This window comes from Orbicella franksi, chromosome 5, assembly GCF_964199315.1.
Source record: "Orbicella franksi chromosome 5, jaOrbFran1.1, whole genome shotgun sequence".
In the NCBI taxonomy this organism is placed as follows: Eukaryota; Metazoa; Cnidaria; class Anthozoa; order Scleractinia; family Merulinidae; genus Orbicella; species Orbicella franksi.
In genome coordinates this window covers 31,769,901-31,796,324 of record NC_138149.1, presented here as the reverse complement: position 1 = coordinate 31,796,324, position 26,424 = coordinate 31,769,901, and the positions used below count along the sequence as shown (strand labels likewise).

Here is a 26,424-nt window from a genome sequence, read left to right as displayed (position 1 = left end):
TGCTACAAGCAAAATGCCCTTTTTGAATGAGTGAGAAGCCAGGAAGTCACCTGAAGGGTTTGCTTTACAAAGTTATAGTGGTGTATCATAGTTCTTAATCAAAGTGCTATTAAAACATTTCTATAGCACTAGTTTCCTAGAGGGTGTAGAAACACAGGTCTTTAATTTTGGATTGAAAGTTATGATACATTAACAGAAAAAACAATAGCAATTAACCTGCAAATCAAAAAAAATTCTCTGGAAACAGTTATAAATTAAAATACTTTTTGGAAAAGGAAAGTTGTAAGTTTATTTTCCAAAACTGGTGCCGAATTGCTGTTTATTAGTGATTATCTTGGATGGAAGAATGTTGCATTGTCTTGGTGCTATTTGTTGTCAGTTACTTCAAAGGATGCTCTTCACTATAACTCAACAGAAGTAGTTTGGCTTGACTACGTTTTCGCCAAAATACTCTCCATGGCTTGACCAAACTTGCCTGTTATGACACTGAAACATGTACTAAAATACAACTAAAAATACAAGCATAAAATACAACTCGCTATTGCTCGGTCAATACCACAAGGTCTCAGTGTGAGATTTTCCTGTAAAGACCTTGCACTCTCAGTTAATAAGTGTAGTTACTATTGCTCATCTATTTTTCCTATTCTTTCACAGGGTGCTGCCGGAAAGGATGGTGAACCGGGTAAAGTTGGACCACCGGTTCGTATCACTTCTTGTTATATTTTACAAGTACCTTTCCGTTCTAACAAACAATAATTATTAGATTATGAGCTCAAAATTTCTATGACATGATAATTGATGAGGTTGCAGCCAAAGTCGACGTTCACTAATTGAAATTGTGAGCGAATAACCTTATTGTTTTAGTATAAATCTACTGGTCATTCAAAACTTTATCTACATGTAAATCCTCTTCACAGAGACGGCGAAAATGCAAAGAAGTTGCCGTCATTTGGTTAAGAAGCGCACACTACTACGCTACCCACTATCTACAACAGAACAGATAGTGAGTAGTGTAGCCAATCAGAGAATGTCATTTGTCATAGAATGCTAGTAGATATATACTAAGAACTAATAGACAGAAATAATCGAAAAGTCCCAAATCCTTTTAGAAATGAAAGGCAGTACATTTTAACAGACAATTCAATCCTATAATTTTAAAAGTTCTCTTCTGAGGCATTATGTCTCCCCTTTAATTTCCTGATTTCTATTATCCTTCCCCAGTTCTCAGAGGCATTGTAGAAAATCAGGGACAAACGTGTTGAGATATTTTTTCAAATGGGACCTTTTCAAACAGAGATCTGTACTTCCCTTTATAGAAAAAAGAACACCTTTTTCATTAATAGCCACTCTCACCCCCTCCCCCAATCAATCGTGAAACAGGCTTTGGCGATACTGAACAACACATGGTTATATCATTGTAAAGGGGGAGGGGGAATATGAGGAGGGTTGATGAGAAGGTTTGTTTTCGGGCAACTACAGTGTACATGTACTTTTGTCCTGATTGTAGTCTGTGTGCAAACGTCTTCTATCTCTCCATTTCCTATTTATGTTGGAGTTTGAAATCGAGGAATAAAATCCAGTACAAAAGCATGTAACTGAGGGCAAATTTCTCGATTACCTTGTTCTTTAACTGATAATAACACTTATTTTGCATAATAAATTATTGGTTTGTGGATAGTCAGAGTAATACTTATATGATGAATGTTTTGTGCAACAGGGCCCTCCTGGACCCAATGGTGGCATGGGAATGTCTGGCAAGAAAGGAGAACAGGTGTGTATTAGAGGGGTGTTGTTACGCAGTTTCCATTGCTTTTTCCATTGTAAACTGCTTGTAATTACTGAACCAAACTACTGATTTGTGTATTTTTGTAGGGTGCACCTGGAAAGGCAGGAGCTTCTGGTGCAGTTGGACCTAAAGGCCCTCAGGTATGAACCATACGTCATGTTTGCACACATAGTCTGGCCAGCTACATGTACAACCTTTCACACGAAGTGACCAGGAGTAGGGCTCCCTCCCCTTCCTCCAGGATTTTGCTTTCAGACCTTGCCCTTTGTGTACTGTGAGAGTGATTTCACAACACAGTGATCACAGCCAAGGCTCAAACCCAGGAAGCCAACATATACTATGCCATTAGGCCCTTTCCCTCCTACAACTAAGTAAGGTAAAGTCTGCATACATGTTTAAGTGGCCCATCGGGCTGGCACTTATCTCTGTTTCTGTAGAATGAAGCAACAAGGTGTATTTCCACTCCCTGCTGGATGGGATGCTAGTGTGTCACGGGGTTACCCCCAGCATTAAATTTGCCACTACCCATTTATACACCTGGGTGGAAAGAGACAGTAATGGTGAAAAGAGAGTCTTGCCCAAGAACATGAAACTGTGTCCTCAGCCAGGGTTCGAACTTGGACTGTTTGAATCAGAGTCAAGTGCACTAAAGATGAGAGGACAGTGCCCCTATACCCTACAACTTAGATCTATATTAGGTTTTATTTAAGGGCAATGTACTTGCAACTTAGTACATGGCCTTTAAAACTATCATTTGTTCTGTCAACTTCCTGACCAGAAGTCTTTACATTACACCACAGGGGGCCCATGGTGATTTTGGAGACCGAGGAGAAACTGGGACACCTGGAGCTGATGTGAGTATGCTGTGCTGACAGAAGTGTGTGTATTTAGACGCAAACAAATTAGCAGCCTGAGTTGTGAAGGAATAATATATTCATTTTTTCGTGTGTGTGTGTTAGGGTGCTCCTGGTCTGCGAGGTTTTCCAGGCCCAGTTGGTCCTTCAGGACTAATGGTAAGTAACTGTTTTAACCATTCATTCCCAGTTCAAGGGTCAGAGATCATTTTGTGTAATGTGTAATGAAAGCTTAGATTTGACTTTATTACCAACCCATCATCAGAACTTTAGGCTTGCATAAAGATATTAGTAACGAACATTTCTGTAGAAGTTCCACATATCTTAAGTGAGCCTCATTCACTGAATGATACTAGAGCAGACAGGTTTATAAATGTCTGTGACATAAACTAAGCATTTACATTTATTTTCTAAAATGCATGTCTGCAAGATGTGCATTTTATACCCACTTTCTAGCCATATACTGACTGCAGAGGTGTAGAAATTCTTTGTATTAATGTTTAAGCCCTGGTGGACTGTTTGTCTCAAACTGTGATAAAACTGACAAGCTGCTTCATTTACACAGGGAGCCCAAGGTGAACCTGGCGCGGCTGGTGCCCCTGGACCAGATGGAAAGTCGGTAATGTCAAAATCATCTGAATCTTGTAAAGAGGAATACTTGCCCCAGCTTGTTTGTAGAGAGAACATTTGATTAGCACATCACTTTATTTTACTCTGGTTTCAACCATCCTTACTTTGTTATTTGTTCAAAAAAGAAAAATTCAAATGTTCAAATGTTGTTGTTCATAGTGGTCAATGTGCTTTGCTACATCTAGCTAGTTCACAGGCATGCCACTTAATCTGAAAGAAACAAATATTTCAAATGAACATAATATGCTTAAAAATCCCAGCTGGCGGCTGTGAGGCAGACCAGTTGGCTATTTACAAGCATGATTGAGGAGTTGATCTAGGGTCAACCGAGAAACAACTTCAGCTAATTGGCCAGTGCAGGACTTGAACCCATGACATCCAGACACCCTAACAACTCAGCCACGCAGCCTCCACAGTGTTTTTATAAAGAGTGATCATGGAGTTAACACTGTTTGAACCAACTACAACAACATTAAGTGTGTAATCTGATTTATGCTACTGGGCCGGGTTGTTCGAAAGCCGGTTAACCCTAACCAAGGATTAAAAGTTAACCCAAGTATGAATTTTTCTTCTATAAAAATGTTTTCCACTGCTTATATTTTGTATAGTTTGAGATTACTCAAGCTCAAAACTGAAGGAAAAACAATACAAACAGAAAACCTCACCAAAAAGTTACAAAATGGAACCAAAATTCTCGCTAATCCTGGGTTAGCTTAATCGGGCTTTGAACAACCTGGCCCTGATCAAAACAAGTTCAGTGCTTAAACAGTGTAGCGTAGTTGTTGTGTCAGGAACACCGCTCCACAAACCTATTGTTTTCATTCTTTTGTCCTTTTGTTCTCTATTGTTTTACATCAACTGTGTCTTCTGCACCAAGTTAAGGCCAAAGTATTTTTTTGTTGTTGCTTTTCCTGTAGGGCCCGCCTGGAGAGCGAGGACAAGATGGCATCCCTGGAGACCCTGTTAGTGATGAATTTTTTTTGTTCTTAACTTTGATAAAAGTATCGAGTATTATCAATTGTATGTCTTAAATATTACTCTCAGTATATTTAAAGAACTTTTAAGAGTCTTGCAATAGTTCAGTGAGCCTGAAGGAAGAGTCAAAATACAACTGATGAGTTCAACTTTGTAAGAAAATTATTCGAGGTGAAAAATATCCCATAAAGAAAAATGTTTTTTTTCTTACCCCTCCATTAGGACAGAATTCAGAATTTAGAGGCGTGGTGATAAATGTTACTGTCATATGCACTTAATTAAAGTGCAAAATTGACATTCCATGAAGTAAAACAGTATTAGTTTGTTAAGACACTGTTGGGTTGACTACCAGTATTTATCAACTTGAACTGGTAAAATGTAAACTAAACGCCATAATGGGTTTGCAAAGCTGACGTTTTGAGTGTTAGCAAAGTTGCGGACTGTGGGTTGTTTGTGTTGATAAAGTGAATGTAGTAGTGAGTTAAGCTATAGGAGAAAGCATGGCACCAGAAAATGCATGAATAGCTAAATGAAAAGCATTTGTTGATCCCATGCATGGTGAGCCAAGGTACTGAGTTAAAAGATTTTGTTGTGTCAAGGAGGAAAGAGGACTTGAATTAACAAAGTTTTGGAACTAAGTTAACCTTATTTGGAGTATTCTCCACAGTAACGTGGGGATGTTATAATTGATTGATGTTAATCGATATCATTAATTTTCTGACAGGGCTCTGTCGGACCACAAGGAGAGAGAGGTCCTCAAGGCGAACCGGTGAGGTTAACAACAATGTAGAAGTTTAAAATTAGGAATAATGGCATGAACATAGATATAAAAGTAGAAATAATCTTAAATCGAAGTCATCTTCAGAATTAAGGGAAATATGTTTGTCAGCTGATGATGTAAAAGTCTGGTCCATTGACACTCACTGGTCATTTTTCTGTGCAGCTACATGTACTTATGTCCGAGTCACAGGCCATCTTTGAAATAAAGCTATAACCTGTCTTATCACGGTCTAAACCCAGCTCTTGTTCCCTACTGATTGGTCAACAATCCATCTCTTGTCGAATTCTACTTTGCAATGATAGGAAGAGCCGACATCAAAGGATCAAAAAGCAACGTCACCATGCTGCCTTACTGAAGAGGCAGATATTTTCACTAACTTTTTACTACAACATACTGCAATAGCGCCCCCACCCCCCCCCCCCCCCCAACACCTCCCCGCTCATCCAGTGTTTTGAGATTGGGGGAAAGATCTTACTAAGTGAAATACAACATTGATTTCAGAGGAAAGGGTTGAAATAGGCGTCATCTGCCAAAAACAAAAGGATCAATATTGTCGCCTGTTACAGGTTTCTTATGGTTACAGTTTTTTTAGGTTGTAAGTTCTCCTCTTCATTTATAGATGAATATTACCATTGCTTGGACGATAGCTCAGATGTGTTGTTATTGTTATTTATAGGGTGTAAAAGGTGAAAAGGGAAAACCTGGAGAGAATGGAGTGGATGGAACACCTGTGAGTTTTTCTGCAGCTTGAGTTAATGAGTTAAAATAAAGAGATCAACTCAGGATTCAGATGAACTCCTGTAACAGGATAGTGAATGTTTAGCATAGCTGATTTTGTTATCTTAAAACAAAGGTGGCAAAATCAGCCACCTATTTCATGACAACCCTGCTAACTGAGTATTTTTGCAAGGCTGACAAAAATTTTTTTGAGGCATTGTAGCTTAAATTAACGGGTGATGTCATCAGGTAATTACACAAACCACGGACTTATCTTTTTCACGTCTTTCGAACAAAAATGATTAGATCAGACTTCAAAAGCAAGTTTCTAGCTTCTTCAAGCTTCTTATTTCTATCTGTAAAGCGTCGTGTTGTCCTTTTTACAATATTAACAGTGTGCTTCTTGTTTCAGGGAGAACGTGGCGAAAAAGGCCCTCAGGGCTCGCAAGGAAATGCTGGGGCATCGGTGAGTTCTGGAGACCGCTGACCGAACAAAGTTGCAACTTGACACAAAGTCTTTCTCTTGAATTGCAAGTAAACATAAGGAATGAGAGCTATTTTAATTCATGTGTCTGGCTAGATTAGTTTTAATGCACATGTCTGTGCCTGTGCATAAAGATTGATTGATTGTGCTAATGTGAAACACGACACTGAATTGTGTGAAGTTCCATTGAGAGGCCAAACACTGAAAAACCGGCACGACTTAAAAATAAATCAGAACTTGATCAAAGTGAATACAAGTAAGTTAATGCAGCTACATGCAAACCGGGGGACAATTGAATAGCTCTTTCTTTCAGCCGTAAGCTGTTAACTATAAATATAAATGAATCATTGTCTGCTACTCTCTTGTTGTGTAACTAACTTGTCAAATATTCTTTTACATAGGGTCCACCTGGACGTCCTGGCCCACCAGGTCCCCCTGGAAGCAAAGGAGATACAGTAAGTGTCGGGGGGGGAGCATTGTTAACTTACCCATTATCGATGGTATATAGCTAAGCAATTAGTGTTTAAAAGCGAAATCCATTGACTCTGAAACTTCTTTCAGGGTGGCATTGAGATTTCTGTGTGAATTTGATGTGACGTAATGAAATGAACTGTCTGTTGAAGGGAATCTTGGATGGAAAACAGCTAAAGTTCCAAAGTATACCTGATGGTTCTCTTAAACTTTAAGTTGATATCTCTGTTAGTGATTTGAATGCAAAGTGTTTAATTTTCAGTTAAAATCACCAGGGCGACGCCATGTGTAGTTAATGGTAATTTATGACGTCATTGCGCGGTCAGTTAAAAACAACCATCAACTTGTCATTTGGAACAAAAGATTTTTTAGCCAAGATTCTCTTAAACACAATTTAGAATAAATTAATAGTAGCCTTCATTTGGCGCGAAAAATATCAAATTACCTGTTCCGCGAAGCGAAAGTTTCCGAGAAGAGAGTAGTTTGTTCCGAGAAGCGGAAACTGAGAGCTTTCACGAACAGATAATATCCAAGGACAAGTATCCGTCGATATTTTCGCATCAAGTGGAGGTTATTGTGTTTATTATCCTTCAAATATTTTTCGAAACACGCGCATTTTTGAAAATTTGGGAATATCACTCGGATATTTTCCAGCTTTAGCTGGGAAATATTCAGTCACGTGACGCGTTTAGACCGATCGCGCGCAAACATTTTTGATGTATTATAATTTGATATGTTATTATGGCCTCTCCTTTTGACATCTGAAATTATTCAGATCACACTCACAAAAAGAATTCTGCTGAGTCAGAACGTTTTGGGCAAGATCATAAACACTAAAACACTAGTTGCTGAAGTAATAGATCAAACAGACCGTGTTTGACCTCAATTCCAAACATCGAGAAGAGAGTTGAAAATACGACACGTAGCAGAGTACTTAAGATGAACTTCGAGGTGTTTGGAAATGTGGTCAAACACGGTTTTTCATGCTTGATATATCTTCTCAGTCGAAACTAAAACTAAGGAGAAAACGGTGAAATAAAATCGTAAAAATCTAAGATCAGATATTCAAACACCGTCACGGTCATGATGTCCTTTGTTTAAACTTAATGAATTAGTGATGAGTTTGGGAAGTGGCCTTAATATTTTTTTTGTCTTTTATCACAGGGAGACACTGGTCCATCCGGAGCCCGAGGAAACCCCGGAAGGGATGGCAAAAGGGTGCGTATTTAGCTGCATAGGCCTGAAGTGCATGCAGAGAGCTAACAGCAAAAACAAGAGAAAATCAGAGAGCTTTTTGAGCTTCTTTCTGAATACAGGGACTGAAGGAAGCTTTGCGCGCTTTCCATTCACCAAACGTTTTCGGAATGGAACATAATTTTCCGGTTGACTGCACCAGAGTGGAAAACGATGGGCTTTTGACCCGTAGCCCGAAAGGGCTACGGGTCTAATTGTTAAATAATCCATTTTCTAATACACGTCGCCGTCATCTTTTCATGGGATGCCCTACTCACTGTGTTAATAGACAAAAGAACTAGTGCTGCATAGAAAATGGCGAATTAACATAATTCCCGAAAAAGAGGACAACCTCTTCAAGTACATGTATACCCAAATTATCGAAAAAATTTTCCTGGAAATTTCTGTTCCATTTGATTTCATTCTGGGATTTGCGGAATTTTCGGTTGAATTGTTCTTTGTTCGGAAATTCAACAATTTCTGGATTTTCTGGAACCGTTTCCAGGAAATTTCTGTACCATTTGGTCCCATTTCTAAAATTTCGGAATTTTTGGTTGAATGGAAAGTGCCCCATGTTTGAATGTGGTATAAATTATAGGCTTTTCGCTCTAGTTTCCATACTTAGTACAAACAGCAGTTGTTACCTCTTCCCTAAGACACCATTTTTTACACGGCAAGTGGTGGGGGAACATTTTCTTAAACGAAAATATTTTGTAAAAATTCTGGATGCGCAGGGTTTTTTTGTTGATGGTTTTTTGGGTGGCTCATTTTCGCGTGTGAGATTTATTCAGTTCCTGCTGTGCAGAGTGTTTTGTTAATTGCCAACTAGACCTCTGTCTTGTTGGGACACATTGGGCGAAAGGGGGAACAGGGGGGAAATATGCTAAGTATCTTACAGCACCACTGTCTCGTATTGCAGTTTGAAGCCTATGTGATGCAGAATAATCTTGTTCATCTCTAGTCGCATATTAATTGATGATAGTAAAAACTCTGCAAACTCCAAAGGGAAGAGTAGGAAAGTTAGTTACATTTACGTAAACCGGATATTAAGTGAGATCTATTTTAGAGGAAGTACGGAAAAGGTTTCACATGTAGATGTTTCTTTGTTAGATAGAAATATTTATGAGGGAGTTGCATGGTGATAGAAATGCAATCACATACGACGGCTTTTCAAACCGCAAAACCTTTCTTAGAAGTTAATATGTGTTTTTACTGCCTGATCTTGACAGGGATTTGCAGGAACACCCGGAGCTCCCGGTGCCCCCGGTGAGCGTGGATCAAGGGTATGTACACAACAACAACAACAACAATAACGAAACCAACAACAGCTTTTACACTCTTTTTTTTTTACAAGAATATGTTTTATAAGAATTTCGAGGCTGAAATTTGTGAAATTTTTAGAATATTTTAAGAATGAATCCAAGTCTGAGATTTTGAAAAGAATATAATTTAAATTTGTTTGTTGAAAATTGGTAAATACAATACAATTATATGTTTTTAACTAAACCGTATAAAATTCTTCCTTTCTCTAAACGGCAAACTTGGCTAAAAAGCAACAAAAACAGCACTAGCCGTGTGTTTGATGCTAATAACATTTCTGCGAGAAGTTATCTGTGTGATATCAAGCTTCATTATATGGCTAACTCCGTGAGCGGGCAAGATGAATCAAATCCTGCGCTGTGATTGGCTACCCGAGCGGGCAAGATGGAGCTATCTTGCCCGCTCGGGACTACCCGGCGCGTCCCGCAAGAAAAATTTCCCCGAAAGCCATATAATAAATCCTTTATTGACCAAGTGTGAGGTCAAGATGGTTGGATATTGGCCAAGTTCTTTTTTTGCGAGTTTATGAACTTCGACTCCGTCACGGTCCATAAACACGCAAAAAAAGAACTTGGCCAATATCCAGCCATCTTGACCTCACACTTGGTCAATAACCCATATATAATGTCTGTAGGCTGGCTCCAAAATTACTTCAACACCATCCAAACACCAAATACAATCGAAAACAGAAATGCCATACGGTATAATCTAAGAATATTCACAAGAATATTTTCACTCTTAAATCGGCTGAAAAATAAGAGTATTCAGCCTCGGCCGGAAAAACAATATTCTTATTAAAAAAAAAAAGAGTGTATTTATACACCATACGGGTAAAAGCAAAGTATTCTAACAATACTTACAACGCAGCGGGCAAAGCCGCACTATCAAACTCTCTATATGTAATTGTGCAGTATAATCGACTCGTGCACTCTTATGGCATGAGCAAAGTTAACTTCAAACAGTTTCAATGGCGGTTTTTCTGTAAGTGTAATGACGTTGGATGAAGTGATATATCAAACACGAAAGACCGTGTTTGGCCATATTTCCAAACACTGAGAAGAGAGTTGAAAATACGACGCACAGCGGAGTATTTTGGACGAACTCCAGGGTGTTTGGAAATGTGGTTAAACACTTTCTTGAGTGTTTGGTATAAATTAATATCTTTTCAATCGAAACTAAAACTAAGGAGAAAACAGAGAAATTAAAAACGTAAAAAACCATGCTAATTAAGATTTGATATCCAAACACCGTCACGTTCATGATTTCCTTGATAAACTTGAGGAATTATTAATGAGTTTGAGAGGGTTATCCGAATCATGTTTGAATTTGCTTTAAGGTCACTTCAAAATAGATTTAGTCAACTGATTACGCTGTTTATTGAGAAAAAAAAATCCACTCCATGCAAACCATGTCCTTTTAGTTTAGATGTGTTGAAATGTGCTTCTTCTTGTAGGGTGCCCCTGGCAGTTTTGGAACACCGGGCGTCCCTGGAGATTCTGGCCTTGCTGTGAGTACCTATCAACATTTGATTTTCTTCTTCAATGGCAGGTCGTGTAACAATCTGTATCCATTTACTGAGAGAGTTAAGTGTCTCGCTCAAGAGCACAACAAATTGGCCCTCAGCAGTAGAACTCACTGAGATTGTTTGACCCAGAGAGCAACACGCTAAACACAAGGCCATAGACGGTGTCTAAGTGATTTAGTTTGAACATACAAGTGAATATATGAAAGATCATATGTTTGAACTAGGGAGAAAGATATGAAGACACGACTGATTATCGCAGTTATATACACAACTTAAGCAGCTGTGAAATTAAAGCCTGAAAAAAAAAAAAAGATAAAAATTTAGGCTCGAACGGGATCTGAACCCATGACCTCTGCGATACCGGTGCAGTGCTCTACCCATTTAGCTGTCAAGTGAACTGGGAGCTGGTCATGTTGAACAATTCGACTACGTGCCTGAGTTTTGAATAGGCCATCGCTTATCAAAAGCAACGGCAAGTACCCTAATTGGTTTAGCAGGAGATATAAAAGATTGCAGTTCAAAACCTAGACTTTTATGTATTTTTAAGCCAAAAGTCGAGAACAATTTTAAAAGTTTGCGTTTTCGTGTTGAGTGTCCGTTAAAGGCAAACATATCCTAATGGCCTTAACCATTTCCTGAGATAAGCCACTTAAATACTTCAATAGTGAAGCTAAATTGCTCTCGTTGTGATGTAGATTTAAAGTGGAAATGTTTGTTATATAATGATGCTTGGGAAGTAAGAGTATAAGCTTGATGATGAGTATGGTATTAATCGTTAATCAATCAGTCAATCAATGAATGGTTTTTTGCAGGGTCCACGCGGTGCTCCCGGTGTACCCGGACCTCCTGGTGAGAACGGAGCAGACGTAAGTTGAAAATTGCTATCTTCATTAGCTGTCATTGTTGGTAGTAGTAGTAGGCGCCTTGGTTGGCCAAGACTGCTCCTGGAGCAGTCTGGAATGGCTCACCAGTCCGATCCTTGCATAACAGTCTTTTCCGCAGGAAGTGGTGGAGGGAGGATTGATGGCCTGTCATTGCTGTGATTGCTTCCTGCGTTGTCTCCTTCCTGCGTTGTCTCCTTCCTGCGTTGTCTCCTTCCTGCGTTGTCTCCTGTCCTCCAGCTGTTGGCTGCGCGTTTCCTCGCCCCTCTTGACCTCTTCTCGAACGGCGCGGCGCCAGCCACTGCGGTCGTATGCAAGCAGTTCCCAGCTGTCAGTGTCGATGCCTGTGAGTTTGAGGTCATACTTGCAGACATCCTTGAAGCACTGGACTGGATGGCTAACTAGGTGGTGTCCTATGGCCAGCTCGCCTTTCATGACATCCTTTGGTATTCGACCTTCCTTCATTTGGTGCACATGTCCCAACCATCGCAATCGACACTGTCATTGTTACCATTATATTAAAACAAGATTGTTTTATAGTTGGACCTATTTCGCTTTTTGAGTTGATGACCCATTTTTGAGATTTTCTTTGAGACTAGAATGTCTTCCTCTAGAATACAACACGTTGAATTGAACTGTACATCTCTGTAGTAGCTCAATAACGAGTGCGTTTCTTTTGACCCAGGGTTCGCCAGGACCACCCGGACCTCCCGGACCAATGGGAGAGGCTGGAGAACAGGTTTGTGACTAACGCAATGAAGTGCGATTTTACTCTGTTTGGATGATACGGGCATGGCGTTCATGACTCATAGACTAAAATAAATATTAATTATTGATTGATGGGTTCTCATGTGATATTTTTACTTATTTCTAGGGCGCTCCTGGAGATATTGGCGATCCTGGACCCGAGGGAGATGTAGGACCAATTGTAAGTTCTCCCCCCCCCCCCCCCCCCCACACACACACACACACAGACACACTCTTTGTTTGATTGTTGGCTTTTTGTTTTGTAAAATTAGGCTTCTTTCTCGAGTACTTTGAAGGAATCAAGCATGGCGGATGATAACAACTCCAAGGCATTGTCCCCTTTACCTCCCTCTCCGTCTCCGTCCCTCCCTCAGTACCCCTGGTACTCTTAGATAGATAGAGGCACTCGATCGAGTCCAACCATGACTGGGCCTTACCCGTCCCTGACCCCTTGCCTATTTCCTTACATGCTTCTAAAGTCTTCAATTAACACTTGCTGTCTTTTTATTCAGGGACCACCCGGACCTCAGGGAACAGTGGGAGCTCCCGGTGTCTTAGGAGCACTTGTAAGTAGACGGCTTTTCAGTGAATTCGCGGAAAGTTCGGTATACTCATATTAGACACAAAAGTCATTTACTATATTGTCATAGAGTACGACGGGCATTTGAGAACGCGAGAGAAATTTAGAAAACGTGAGCGACAACATAAAAAGGAAACAAAACAATGGCACTTTAAGGGGTGCATGGCTATGAAAAAAAATTGGTCAGCAGGTCTTTGAAGTTAGTTGAAATTTGCCGATTTTATATTATTGGCTCCTCAGAAATTTCATGACTTATGCTGCAGCGATCGTAAATAAGGCTTATCAGACTTTATCGTCGATATATTATTAATTGAAACTGTCTGATGTGAAAAGAATAACTGACCAGGTATTGGGATCCAAGGGGCTGTTAAGGAAAGAACCTCGTTACCTCGGATATTCTGAACGAAGGACTTCAACTGTTCAAAAATTCAATTTTAGATCTAGTGCCGAATCCGCGCAGTCAGACCTTACCCTACCATAATGAGTATGAAGCTAGTTACATGTCATCCACTTAAACAATGCCATAACTCTAACCAATCACAAAGGACACAAACAATTCATTAAACCAATCACAACTTGAAGTACATGCAGCTCACGCAAAGCGCGGGAAAACGAGTGCAGGCGGGTCACAATTGGTTTTGGTTTTATTTCTGATTGGACAAAAAAGTGGCGCGAGTTTTTTAAGCCAATCGTGTTGTGTAGTAATGTAAAACCAATTACTTTTCGACACTCGAAAGAAAACCGCTCTAACTAGTTAAAGGTCTGAGTGTGAGGACCTTTAGCCTGCGACGCAGGGAGTCTACACTGCCGGTTTAACCTGTCTGTGGTACTTCTGGCTGCACCGCAGGTTTACCGGCTGTATCGCAAGGAAGGAACGTTATAGGAAATGATCTTTGCTAACTTGTTTTCCAACAGGGAACAGTTGGACCGCCGGGTGAAAATGGAGCGCCAGGACCTATTGGACTTCTTGTGAGTATCTTTGTATTGGAACTGCTTTTTCTTACAAAACGCATTCTGTCAAATATTTCAGTCTGAAGTGATTCAAATCTTCATGCTAGTGTAGTATCTCGTCCCGAAGATAAACCATCTAGCAAACCCTAAGCTGCAAGATAGATCGCCTCAGATATTGAGAATACATGACACGTTCGTGACACGTCCGGTAGACCCGCAGGCTGTGGGATGAATCCACAGGACAAGTTAACTTAATCGAGAGATACTTGAATCTGTTCTCCAAGAAATATACTAGTCTTGTTGTAACTCATCTAAAAAATCAACAAACTGATAGCAATTGATATCTAAGTACAAAGATATTTCGACACCGATAAAGAGAAATAAAGTATCTTCAACAAGCGAAAGATAAGAGGAAAATAAAAGAAAGAACTTATTTTGACAATTCAAACCATTAACTATGTTCAAACTAAGCTGCGAAATAACTTTACTGTAAGTGATCGTTTCGACTGAAATATTATGTCAAGTAACCCTCGCCAGAGAGTTTCGTATCTAGTAGTCAAACATGATGAAAATAACAATGAAAATAATTTTACTACAAGCCATTTTGAATTGAAAAATGGCGTAATTGAAATGATAGCAAAGGTGTTCTAAGTTATCACCTCAGTGGCAATGCTGTAGAATAGCTGAGGCTCTCCCTCCCCGACCCCCTTTTTTAAATGATTCGTCATCTTTTGTTCACTTAACAGGGACCTGTCGGACCCCCCGGCCCAGACGGAGAGAGGGGACTGGACGGAGCAAAGGTATTGTCATTTGGAGGGGGCTGTAAAAACTTGGTTCAAGTTGACTAGAGAAGCCTTATGCTAACTGGCGAAGGTGCTCTGCCCCACTTTCTGTCGCAACTGGCAACTTAAAAGAGTGGCTGCCCCTCTTGTCGTCTAAGACTTCTCTCAAACTGGCCATTATTGTATCAGAGAGACACTATGTGACTTAGTTTGATCATTGATGGGACAGAAAGTTCTTGATGGAGTATTGCATTTTATTATCAACTTCTTAGACAGCTTTATCGTTCTTATTAACGTCACGACTTGATGTCTTGATTATTTGATATTGTTTGTTTAGTTATTTATGTATTTGTTCATTCATTCACTCGTTCATTCGTTCGTTCGTTCGTTCGTTCATTTATTCATGCTTACATTCGTTCGTTCGTTTGCTCGTTCGTTTAGTCATTCATTAATTCACTCGTTGCTTGGTTGGTTCATTCATTCATTTATTCATTCATTAACTCGTTCGTTCGTTCGATAGTTCGTTAATTGACCCGTTCGTTCGGTAGTTCGTTCATTCACCCGTTCGTTCGTTTATTTAGGATTTGTTTGTTTCCTTTTGTACATGATAGGGTGATCCCGGTGAACCCGGTGCTGATGGCAAGCAAGGCCTGACCGGACAGCCTGTAAGTCTCCTTTTTTATGCTCTCCCAATTGCTCCTCAGACTTTTTTTAACAGCCGGTAAATGAACAAAGTCGAGCCCTTGTGTGACACCTAGTCACAAAAGAGATAGATAACAATGAAGAAAGGTTTATGGCTATTTATGCTGACTGACTGTTTACATCGTGCACCATAGATTTCATTAGATGGACGATAAAAATCAGAGAAAAGAAAATGAGTCAAAACGCTCTTCAAATCTACAATGCGTTGATAGATGTTTCTAATTTTCTTCAATTTTAACAGGGTCAAGACGGGAGACCAGGGGCGAGAGGAAGTGGAGGAGAAAGAGGCAAACGGGTGAGAATCAAGCTTGTGTTGAAGTCTGTTTTGTGTCCTGAGTGTAGTAGACAGAAAACAGCGAACTATTCTAATTCTAAGTCAAAAGTGTGAATTTCATTTGAGAAGAATTGGAAAACTATCAGCACCACACGAAACTAGAGCTCAACAGGTGTCAGTTAAATGGTCACAAACTTGCTATTGAAAGTTAGAACCACCTTGTACAGCACAACAAATTGTACCAAACGAAGTACTGGTAACACGCCCCATTTTTATCCACAGACTAAACGTTAGAACCACAGCGTAAACAGTACCACATGAAAGTACTGCTTAATAGCGTTCATTTGAATGGTCACACACTAGGGTTTCATCCACAGACTTAAAACGTGGTAACGTGGCTGAGTTTGATCCAGAAACTTGACGGTTACTGCAAGATTGCCATTCATTGATGTGAAGTAACAGGCTGGACCAATAATAAGAAAAGCGGGTGAAAATAAGGAAAACTTGCAGCAATTGCAAGCAGTTTTGAATTGCCAAATTTAGTAGAGTGTGCACAGCTGAGATGGAAAATGTCATACTCCGGCCTCTTAAAGGTTTGGTCCCTCTCACGATACCTTGCGTGGCTCTTTTCCACGTATTATGGCACATTGTTTTGATAGCGGACTACCAGCGAGCCAGATAAGGTCATATGGTAATTTTTTGTTTCTTTGCTATTCTTTGATAGGGTCCCCCAGGCCCTCCGGGTCCTCCAGGACCGAGAGGAGACATAGGCGAGGCGGTAAGTATGACGACAAGAATCACTTATGGTCTTAAAAGTTGATCACTTCCCACCACACTCTGATTTACAAGACAGGATTGATGCTTGTGCAGAATTTGAAATTGAAGACATTTTATAATTATTACAGTTTCTAAAACAAAAACTGGGGCTGTCAGAGTTTAGCCTACGTAACAATTGTTTTCCAAGAAAATGAACTTGCATGTAATTATATATTTTCACAAGTAAAGTGAATTTTAATCCCTCAAATTTCCTGGTCAGCATCCAATCCAAAATCCTCCTGATCGTTTATTAAATGAGAAAGCCTAAAGTTCAGTGGCTCATAACCGAGCTACCCCTAGATGGAATGCTAGTCCATTTCAGGCTACTTGCCATCATTCTGAGCTATCCAGATGTCCCAACATATCAGCCAGGCGGAGATAGGCACTGCGAGAAGGAAGTATCTTGCCCGCTTCTTGGTCATTAATTAATTAATTAATTTATTTATTTATTTATTTATTTGTTTGTTTGTTTGTTTGTTTGTTTGTTTGTTTTCCTGGTTACTGCATTACAAAACACTGAAATGTTTTTTGCAGGGACTGAATGGTGGACCAGGTCCCCAGGGACCCCCCGGCCGCAAAGGACCAAGGGTGAGTTAAAAGTTTGTTAAATCCAAGATGGCCGACTGTTTAAGACAAACAACTGTTTCAGTAGGCGGGATAAATCGCTGGGAATTGTTACATACCGAGGTCCAATGCAGAAGCCTGTCACGTGACCTGGTTAAACCGTGGTCACACTGTGCAAAACACATCGTCTGTGTGAACACGCTGCATACGGCTAATCTCGTCCCAGATCTCTTTGCCTTCGCCTCCAAGAGATATGGTAACTAGATTAGGGTAAGGTTTCCGTTCTTACGTCATTCACATGTGTTTGTTTCAGGGTGAATCTGGAGCCCCGGGTGAACTTGGAGCTGATGGCATTCCCGGAGAAGAGGTGAGAGGAATGGGACTGAGTGGAGTCCAGTCTGTATCTTTCGCGTAATGTCCACTGCAAAGGGAGAGCGCAGCTTGTTCAGCGTAGACAGAATAGAAAGGAAATGAAGACAAAGCAATTCCTGGTAGCAATAATGATAATAATCTCTGTACGAAGAAGGAAGATTCAGTTAAAAATAAGAGCCCAATCAAATGCAGGACACCTGAATGTTGTCATTGGACACCCGAGGAGTGACTGACTGGTGATCTAATTGTATATTTCGACTGGTGTGCTTAGATACGCTAGAAGGCGATGAGGACAATTATTAATTGTTAAGGCTCTGTGTGGCTAAGTGTCTTTGCTTAGCTCTCAGGTTTCAGTAGCATGAAACGACTATGAGCTTTGCTACTCCGCCGGGATGGAATGCCAGCATTTTTGAGGTTGGCCAAACACTCCACTGCTACCCTTTTATACACCTCGGCTTAAAAAGCCTTGAGAGTTAGTGTCTTACCCAAGATCATATCACAGTGACCCGAGCCGGCTCTTGAACCGGACCGCTCGATTACGGGCTTTAATGCGCTAACCATCAGACCACTATTATTTTGAATAACATATATTAAATGATTTAGTTCTTAAACTATTCACTGTTTGTTCTAGGGACCTGACGGACCCCCCGGACCACCTGGTAAACCCGGCTTCCCAGGCACAGATGTAAGTTATGATGTAAAATAATATACGCACATACGAATTACACATACATTGTAGAGCTCAAATCTAAGGTGTTAACGATGCCTATGACCAAGCAAAGGGATGTCAAAGGAAGATGGACGGAAGGAAAAGTCCGTGCTTGAGCCTGTAAACCCATTGCATTGGCGCTTTCTTGGTTTCTGTAGAATGAAGAGTCAAGGAGTATTTCAACTCTCCCCTGGATGAGACGTTAGCTCATCGCAGGGTTACCCTTCGCAGTTGAATTTGTCAGTACCCATTTATACACCGCAAAAGACGCTGTGAAAGTGACGTGAGACAAGGCTCGAATCCAAAAATACTCAGTCAATCCGAAATACAGTGCACAAGTCATCAGATCGCCGCTCTGAAGATGAAAGTGAGAATAAATAACGTGGCCTTACTTTTGTCGACGTTATTCGGTACGGTCTCGTACATACATCGGTGAACGTATCCTGTTGCACATTTGCGAGACATACGAGACTGGTATTCTCGTTCGCTTCGCTCAGCCGAATAGAAAACATTTCTATGAGAAGTAAAGGGCAAATAATACAACAAATAGTGGAGAGAGCCGCTTGCAACAGTCGAATTTTTTCACAAGAAACTAAGGCACGCTGAATACGGATTACAAGCCAGAGAATACCCGTAAAACTGTAGACGAGGGTTAAACAACGATAATAGGCCATTTCCGCCTCCGTTTCAAAACAAGTCCTCATGCAAAACCTTTCATATGAAAAGGAGTTAATTGTACGAAAATGAACCTGTAGGGGAAACACAATTTCATATGAATGATTTCGTGCGAAGACTCGTTTTTATACGGAGGCAAAAGGCAACTCGGGCATGGCCTGTTATAATGAGAAAAAAAATGTCTCTAGTTAAATGGCGTCAAGTGGTGTGGTATTCATGAGGAGTGGGTTATTCTAATGGGAAAAAAAATGTAATACAACCTAATTAAACAGCTTAAAGAAATAAAATTCAAGGCAAGTGTTGTGTCATGCTGTGTTTGTAGGGAACACCCGGAATACCCGGAACACCCGGAGCACCCGGCGAAAGAGGAGTAAAGGTAACTTCATTAGCTCTTCATCACGTCTTTCTGATTTATTCCCTCGGCCTACTTCTGTAACAAATGTCCTGTTTAGGTGGGGTTGCTGGGAACATTTTAGCGAGGTTAAGTAACAAGCCTGTGAGGCGGAACATGACGTCGATTTTCTGGGAATATTTAGAGTGTGTCTTCGTGTCGGAGCTACCTTCCAGTTAAATATGTTAAGGCAACGTTCAATTTCAAATAAAAACGTGGTAATACGGCCGTTATAGTTCACATTTTTGTGAAAAGAAATACATATAGAATTTTCATTTCATATGGTTTTCAGTAGAGGGCGGTAGACTGTTGGCAGTCTGTTAATCTCTCGAAATTCAGCAGGGGTTATTATGAGGCGAGACGCTTAAGCCTAAAGGAGAATGGGTCGAGACTACCGCGTTTTTGTGTTCGCAATGGCTAAACACTCGTCCAAGTGACCCTAAGAGAAAAAACCGGCTACCAGCAGTCTAAGGGTGGCGAACAAATCAGTGGACAACACGTGCAGTGTAATTGTTATTAGATCTGTGTGTTTTGCTGTCACGACGTTCTCCTTGTGATAAAGTGGAATCATATGTAACCAGTGAACAAGAGAGGGGGAAAGATGTTGAAACCCTTACAAGAGAGTGTCTTCCAGATAGCACTTGATTAACGTTCTTGGAAAGGTTTATGTTCGTCACAATATTCAGAGGCACACAAAAAGCCGGTTTAGGCCTACATGAGAAACGTTTCAGCCAGCTCGATTCAGCTGCTGCTCAAATGTCTGAAGAATGCATTTGTATTCACGTTCGTCTGATAACTTCAAGTGACCATGTGCTGTTTATCCTACAGGGCGCCAAGGGATTCCCAGGCCTGGCAGGAAACGATGGTGCTCAGGGAGCCCGTGGAGGGCCTGGGCCGAGAGGTGCACAGGGAGACCGCGGACCCATAGGATCGCAGGTAAAGCCCATGGTTCGATTTTGCACTGATACAAGCCTCGTGTAAAACGTTTTTTTGTTTTGTTTTGTTTTTTCTTTTTCATTTCTTTTTCTAGGGCGCTCCAGGTGAAAATGGTGCCAACGGCGATCGTGGACTGCCAGGAAATACTGTAAGTAATGAGAACTAGAAGTATTTCATCCTCAAATCAATTTAAAGGGATTTTTAGCTATGTCGGTATTAAATAACAACTTGTTGTTCTCCATTTTAGGGAGCTGAGGGTGCAAAAGGAGCACGCGGAGGCCAAGGAGTCAAGGGGGAGAAGGTATATTGACTTCTTTACTACTTGCGCCTTAGATTGTAGAGCATACTGAGCAATACAACAATAGCTTTCATTTGAGATGGTCACACACTAGGATTTAATTCACAGACTAAAAAATTAGAACCACCTTGCTGGCATACAAAAACAGTGCCACACGAAGGTACTGTTCCATAGCTTTCATTTGAATGGTCACACACTCGGGTCTCAGCTGCAGACTTAAACGTTGTAACCATCTTATACAGTACAGTAAACAATACCACGTGAAGGTACTGTTCCATAGTTTTCATTTTCGGCCGTGTTGTGGTTCCTCTACTTGTTTTTATTTCAAGCTTCTTACAATATCAGTTTTCCTTCACTGCCCCTGAAAGATGGCTTGTGAACCAAAGAAAGGGTCATTGATGCATACCCACCCGAAATGCTCAGCTTTTTCTTTTTTTTTTTTTTTTGCTTGAGTTTTTTTCAGTTAGTATACAATAATGTTAACCCCGAATCTGATCACCAGTTTTAATCTTTATTTTCCAGGGTGAACGTGGAATCCAAGGGTCGCCTGGCCGTCAAGGTCTCCAAGGCAGAATGGTGAGTGTATTTTACGTAATTATATCAAACACGAAAGACCGTGTTTGACCACATTTCAAGACACCGAGAAAAGAGTTGAAAATACGACGCGCAGCGGAGTATTTTTGAAGAGCTTCGAGGTGTTTGATAATGAGGTGAAACACTGTCTTGAGTGTTGGATATATCTTCTCAATCGAAACTAAAACTAAGGAGTAAACGGAGAAATAAAATCGTGAAATCTATGCTAATTATAATCAGATCTCTAGGCACCGTCACGTTCATGAAATATGCAATATTTCAGAGTACAAATTTTGCAGAAACTATTTAACATTAAATTCCATATAAACGCTGTAATACTGGTTTGGTAAATCATTAACTGGTTTCATTCCTCTCCACGAACCCTTGCTTATCATACAGTAATCATAGCAACCATGTATAGGGTCAGGTGGTAATGTTGTATTTCTGTTCTACCTGTCCAGGGAATTGCTGGGGAACCAGGCAGCAATGGAGCGTCAGGACCTCAGGGCGATCCGGTTTGTATTATATAAAATCTTGCGCGTTTTTTTTTTTTTTATTTATTTATTTCCACACGTTTGGTTTTCGGCTCTAACACAAGCTGAAAAGTATGGAAAACCAACAGAAGGATGTTAAAAGGTTGCACGCGTTTAATTCATTGAGAAGTTTGGAAAACCAACAGAAAGAGGTCAAAACATTGCACGTGTTTGATTGGTTGAGAAGTTTGGAAAACCAACAGAAAGAGTTCAAAACGTTGCACGCGTTTGATTGGTTGAAAAGTTTGGCAAACCAACAGAAAGATGCCACAACCTTGCACGTGTTTGATTGGTTGAGAAGTTTGGACAAAGTAAAGGTGCTCTCTATTCAAGCAAAAGTTCCGAAAAATTCCAAACGGGGACAAATGGTACGGCAATTTCGTGGGAAAGTTTCCAGAAAATCTGGAAATTGTTTCATTTCCGAAGAGCGAACTATTCGACCGAAAATTCTGGAAATTCCGGAAGGAAAATCAAAATGGAAGGGAAATTTCCAAAAATCTGAGGGTACCTCGCGAGGTTGTCCTCTTTTCCGAAAATTCTGAAGAATGCTGTTCCACTTGTCGCTGGTAATTTCCGCAAATTCAAACCAGAATTTTTCGTCGAATGGAAAGCGATCTAAAATAAAGAGAGCGAAAATTTGCGCGTGTAGTTGATAGTTCTTTGGTAGAGAAGTTTGGAAAACTAACTGAAAGATGTAAAGACATTGAATATGTCTGGACTGCACACCACATTGATGAGTTCATGTATTTTGAACGTTGTTATTTCAATTAAAAATAGGGTGACCCAGGTCCTCTGGGTGAAAGCGGGCCCGACGGGTTCAGAGGTTTACCGGTAAGTTTTTCTTTTTTTTTTTTTTTCTTTCTTGTGTGGTTGAGCGCTGATTTGAAAATGTTGGAGAATTTTGTAAACGTCTACCTAGAAGCGTGACCGAGGGGTTAATGCCGCCAAACAACTCTTGAGCTAGTGGCAGGCCTCGATGTCGTCCGGTCGTTCGGGACGAGTGGATTTTCCTGCCGGGCGAGTAACTTTTATTCTCACTTGCCCAATGAGCAAGGGCTCAAGCTAGTTGTCTGTCAGCTAAATTAGAAAAATAAACTTACCCAGGGCAAGCAAAATTTGAGAACTGTTCGTCTCAGGCAAAGCTGGAATTCTTTTTTCGAGCCCTGTACTGGTCAGAACGGGACCTGCACCCGCGAACCACAATTATAAGGAAATACAGTCGAACCTGTAAGCAGTCACTCTCTATTAAGCGGTCAGTTTTCAAAGTTCCGTAAATTACCTCCCTTAATTTCTTTAATTTTGACCTCTATTAAGCGGTCACCGTTTGCGAAGTCCCAACAGGACCTTTTCTATTGTCTTGACCTGTATTAAACACACGAGGTACAACAAATGATTTTTTGTTTATTTTCGCAAATCATTAAAACGCCGGAAATAAATGTTTCTAATTTGAGGTCAAATATCTTTTCAGCACTGATTATGTTTGACCTGTTTTTCTTGCAACCTGTATTAAGCGGTCACTTAGCCATTCCCCGAGGGTGACCGCTTGACACAGGTTCGACTGTATTGACTAATTGATGAATTTCTTGATTCTTGTCTCCTATCCTCTTAACTTAACCACGTGCTAATACTGTTAGGATAGACTGTATGTTTATCACTATTTTTTCTTTCTTTGTAGGGTCCTGTTGGAGCTAAGGGTCTCAGAGGACGTCCGGTAGGTATTTTCACTGTGTTCAATGATTGTTGTCGAAACGAGAAACTTTATTCCACAAGCACCTTCTGCCTTTTGGATAAAATGATAGAAATAGAGAACAAGTTAATCTGACAGTGACACTACATAAAAAAACAAATCCAAATTCATCAAACCAAAAGGAATCGAATCTGTTGCCTTGTTCACACCGGGTGGTTACGCTACCGCAGAGTTATACGAGGCTCTGGAAGCTACGGGAAATAAACCACACTTTCCATTGCAGAAAACCTGAAAGTAATAGTTTACTAAGATAGAAAAACATTAAAGAAATAACAATAAACCATGATGGAACAAGGATAGTTAAGGATGGAGAAGATTGTCGCGAATTACAAACGACAAGTTTGAAAAATTTAGGCTTAACTTTTCAGGATGCGCAAAAAGTGACGTAGCTCTTCTTCAGTGAGAAAAATAATATGCAATTAAGTTTTTTTACTCATTAAATTTTAATGAAAGGAGAGTGGTCCTAAAATGGGAATTAGTTTCCCTCTGTGACTATCCCACAATCTTTTGGCGTATATGTGGCAAAGTATCATTAAAATTAAACTGAAAAACACCTCACTAGTACCATACGTGAAGTTAAGGTACTTTCGCGAATTCAACGCGAACGGAAGGATTAGTGTTTCCGAGTGTTTTGCACATCTATTGTAGCACTGCGACTATATAGTGTATCGGTTATATTCTTTGCCGATAAATCTCATGATTTCTCCCTTTTTCATGACAATTTTTATTATTTTTTAATCTCACTTTTTTGTCATTGTTGTCTGTTAACTTCATTTTGTTCTTTGTCGCTTTTGAACAGGGACCACGAGGATTTGCGGTAAGTTATATTCATGCGTGCTAAACCTGCACGGTATTAAAACTGTTGTCTTACCGTATACCAGTTGAGGTTTAAAAAATTACTGATAGTTATGCCTTCAGTCTCTCCAGACGAAACTCTGTAAAACTGAACAGCTTTACTTATAAGCTCTGATCTGTGGAAAAAGTGAAACTGATAAGCGAGGTTTTCTTCCTCCTGTTTTTATCCGCAGTGTTTTTATGTTTTATAAACTTAAGTTGTTGCAATGCTGAATATTACTATTGTTATTTTTTTTCTCTCTATAGGGTCAATCAGGCAGACCGGTACGTCCTTCTCAATTCTAAACCTTCGTCTTGTTTCACTTTGACTAGATGTGTTCCGAGCTGCAAAGGCAGCCAGATATTAACTTGAAATTACATCTACCATTGTGAGAGTGTTCATGCAAGCCAATGAAAGACTTTTTTCAAAGCACGACCCAAACTTGATAAAATTATTTATAGATTTAATGTCTCCGTAAAAATTCATTCACTTTTCATTGCCAGGACAACTTTTTGTTTTGATGAATACTTTGATAAGACGACACCTTAACCGATGCAAACTCAGCTACGTTTTTCATCTTTAGTGGAATATTTCCACCCATAAGTTGAAGTCATTTTGTTAATAAAGTTGCTGTTTCTTTGCAGGGACCCCCTGGACCTCCTGGCGAACGCGTAAGTACTGGGATCTAGGAATATGTTATTGTAGAATTAGTGTCCATACGGCCAACAGGGTTTTTGTGGTTTTAGTATCTCTATAATATCTAAAAATAGATTCAAACCAAAAAAAAAAAAGAATTCCGATGCTTTTTCCCATAAAATCAAGCTTTAAATTTCCCGCTTCGGCCACGCCTAATGAGTTGACCGCGTAATGAAAGATTGGTGACGAATGACGTCACTTCAGGAACGTCTCAAAGCTTCATGTTTTTATTTTCCTTGCCTGACGACCGCATTGCTTCACCAACTTCGGTTTGTTTGATTTTTGTCGACGAAAACTCCTCACCACTACTGAAACAACAATGACCTGAACTAGCAGGATTTGACACTTCCTGACATGACGTCACGACCCATTCAGAAACCCAGACTCTTTTTTTGCACTGACTCACGGTAAACTTCATTGGGCGTGGCTGTAACGGGAACTTAAAAGCTAGATCTTAGGGCGTTAAAATGTCGGAATCCAACTTTTTTCCGTAGAATGCCCTTTTGCACATTGTAGAGATACCAAAACTATAAAACCCTGTTGGCCGTATATACACTTAAAGGCACCCAACCTATCGGTGAGCGCGAAAAATGATCTCGGTTTGCAGGCGCGGGAAGACTTTTCCTAGCAGCATACAAGGGCGGGAAAATCATGTAACTCGCCTTAAGCGTGGGAAACATGTAGTGGTGTGCTGAGTAGAAAGAGCGCGAAAATATGTAAAGGTTGGTAGGCGCGGGAAGACATGAACCCAGCTGCATTCAAGGGCGGGAAAATCATGTAACTAGCGTAAGCTTGGCAAAAAGCGCGGGAAAAACGTAGCGCGGCAAGCGATGGGAGGCCTATAACAGCGACAAACATGGGGAAACTTGCACAAGCCAACTCATGGTTGGGTTAGGGTTTTCACTTAACTGGCTTTGCAAATAACGCTCTTAATAAGTCGCTGAAGACGCTACTGTCGTTTATGAACCACCTATTTAAAAGCTTGTAAATCGCTCTAGTACCAAGCTAAAATAAGAGTCATTGCAGTACTTATGTAACCTGTCGTGTTACTATTAACAGGGTTTGCCTGGCTACCCTGCTCCATCAATGGTGCGTATTTCCCGAACTGGACCACCAAAAGGACCTGGAGGCGGCCCTGGTGATGGGTTTGAACCAGGCCCTGAAGAAGAAAGTGAAGGTGGATTTAACAGAGTAAGTATGGAAGATATCTGTTGGTTTTTTCAAGTCTCGTGCGCGAACCTGTGCCGTTCCTTTTAGAAGGGCTAAATTGATTGATTCATTGATTCATTGATTCATTGATTGATGATTGATTGATTGATCGATCGATTGATTGATTGGTTGATGATTGATTGATTGATGATTGATTGTTTGGTCGTTTGATTGATTGATCGATCGATCGATTGATTTATTCATTCATTCATTCATTCATTTATTCATTCATTCATTGACGGACGTGATTGACGAAAGTGATGAAAGAGCACTGTTTTGCTGCTTTCGTGCGAGATGCTTCTACAATAAACGATTAGTTGTTCCTTTGATAGTAGAAAAAGGACCGTTATTTTAGTTGCACCTTTAAGGAATAAACC

General features: G+C 40.3%; 1 protein-coding gene across 2 annotated transcripts in view; it reads left to right on the top strand.

The window, feature by feature from the left end:
* The window catches only part of LOC145488233 (uncharacterized), a 50,148-nt gene that overhangs the window by 19,236 nt on the left and 4,488 nt on the right, over nucleotides 1-26,424 (top strand). Inside the window, exons 26-63 of one of the 2 annotated variants that reach the window (XM_081467054.1) lie at nucleotides 655-699; nucleotides 1,718-1,771; nucleotides 1,873-1,926; nucleotides 2,587-2,640; nucleotides 2,746-2,799; nucleotides 3,206-3,259; nucleotides 4,188-4,232; nucleotides 4,970-5,014; nucleotides 5,703-5,756; nucleotides 6,156-6,209; nucleotides 6,629-6,682; nucleotides 7,863-7,916; nucleotides 9,161-9,214; nucleotides 10,705-10,758; nucleotides 11,589-11,642; nucleotides 12,343-12,396; nucleotides 12,532-12,585; nucleotides 12,917-12,970; nucleotides 13,900-13,953; nucleotides 14,682-14,735; nucleotides 15,329-15,382; nucleotides 15,661-15,714; nucleotides 16,418-16,471; nucleotides 17,044-17,097; nucleotides 17,387-17,440; nucleotides 18,077-18,130; nucleotides 19,152-19,205; nucleotides 20,049-20,156; nucleotides 20,251-20,304; nucleotides 20,404-20,457; nucleotides 20,977-21,030; nucleotides 21,489-21,542; nucleotides 22,338-22,391; nucleotides 23,236-23,271; nucleotides 24,107-24,124; nucleotides 24,409-24,426; nucleotides 24,787-24,813; nucleotides 25,898-26,029. In XM_081467054.1, coding sequence (XP_081323180.1) covers nucleotides 655-699; nucleotides 1,718-1,771; nucleotides 1,873-1,926; nucleotides 2,587-2,640; nucleotides 2,746-2,799; nucleotides 3,206-3,259; nucleotides 4,188-4,232; nucleotides 4,970-5,014; nucleotides 5,703-5,756; nucleotides 6,156-6,209; nucleotides 6,629-6,682; nucleotides 7,863-7,916; nucleotides 9,161-9,214; nucleotides 10,705-10,758; nucleotides 11,589-11,642; nucleotides 12,343-12,396; nucleotides 12,532-12,585; nucleotides 12,917-12,970; nucleotides 13,900-13,953; nucleotides 14,682-14,735; nucleotides 15,329-15,382; nucleotides 15,661-15,714; nucleotides 16,418-16,471; nucleotides 17,044-17,097; nucleotides 17,387-17,440; nucleotides 18,077-18,130; nucleotides 19,152-19,205; nucleotides 20,049-20,156; nucleotides 20,251-20,304; nucleotides 20,404-20,457; nucleotides 20,977-21,030; nucleotides 21,489-21,542; nucleotides 22,338-22,391; nucleotides 23,236-23,271; nucleotides 24,107-24,124; nucleotides 24,409-24,426; nucleotides 24,787-24,813; nucleotides 25,898-26,029 — 2,040 coding nt within the window. The remainder of the gene's footprint in view (nucleotides 1-654; nucleotides 700-1,717; nucleotides 1,772-1,872; nucleotides 1,927-2,586; nucleotides 2,641-2,745; nucleotides 2,800-3,205; nucleotides 3,260-4,187; nucleotides 4,233-4,969; nucleotides 5,015-5,702; nucleotides 5,757-6,155; nucleotides 6,210-6,628; nucleotides 6,683-7,862; nucleotides 7,917-9,160; nucleotides 9,215-10,704; nucleotides 10,759-11,588; nucleotides 11,643-12,342; nucleotides 12,397-12,531; nucleotides 12,586-12,916; nucleotides 12,971-13,899; nucleotides 13,954-14,681; nucleotides 14,736-15,328; nucleotides 15,383-15,660; nucleotides 15,715-16,417; nucleotides 16,472-17,043; nucleotides 17,098-17,386; nucleotides 17,441-18,076; nucleotides 18,131-19,151; nucleotides 19,206-20,048; nucleotides 20,157-20,250; nucleotides 20,305-20,403; nucleotides 20,458-20,976; nucleotides 21,031-21,488; nucleotides 21,543-22,337; nucleotides 22,392-23,235; nucleotides 23,272-24,106; nucleotides 24,125-24,408; nucleotides 24,427-24,786; nucleotides 24,814-25,897; nucleotides 26,030-26,424) is intronic. The other variant, XM_081467055.1, reaches the window with a different exon arrangement.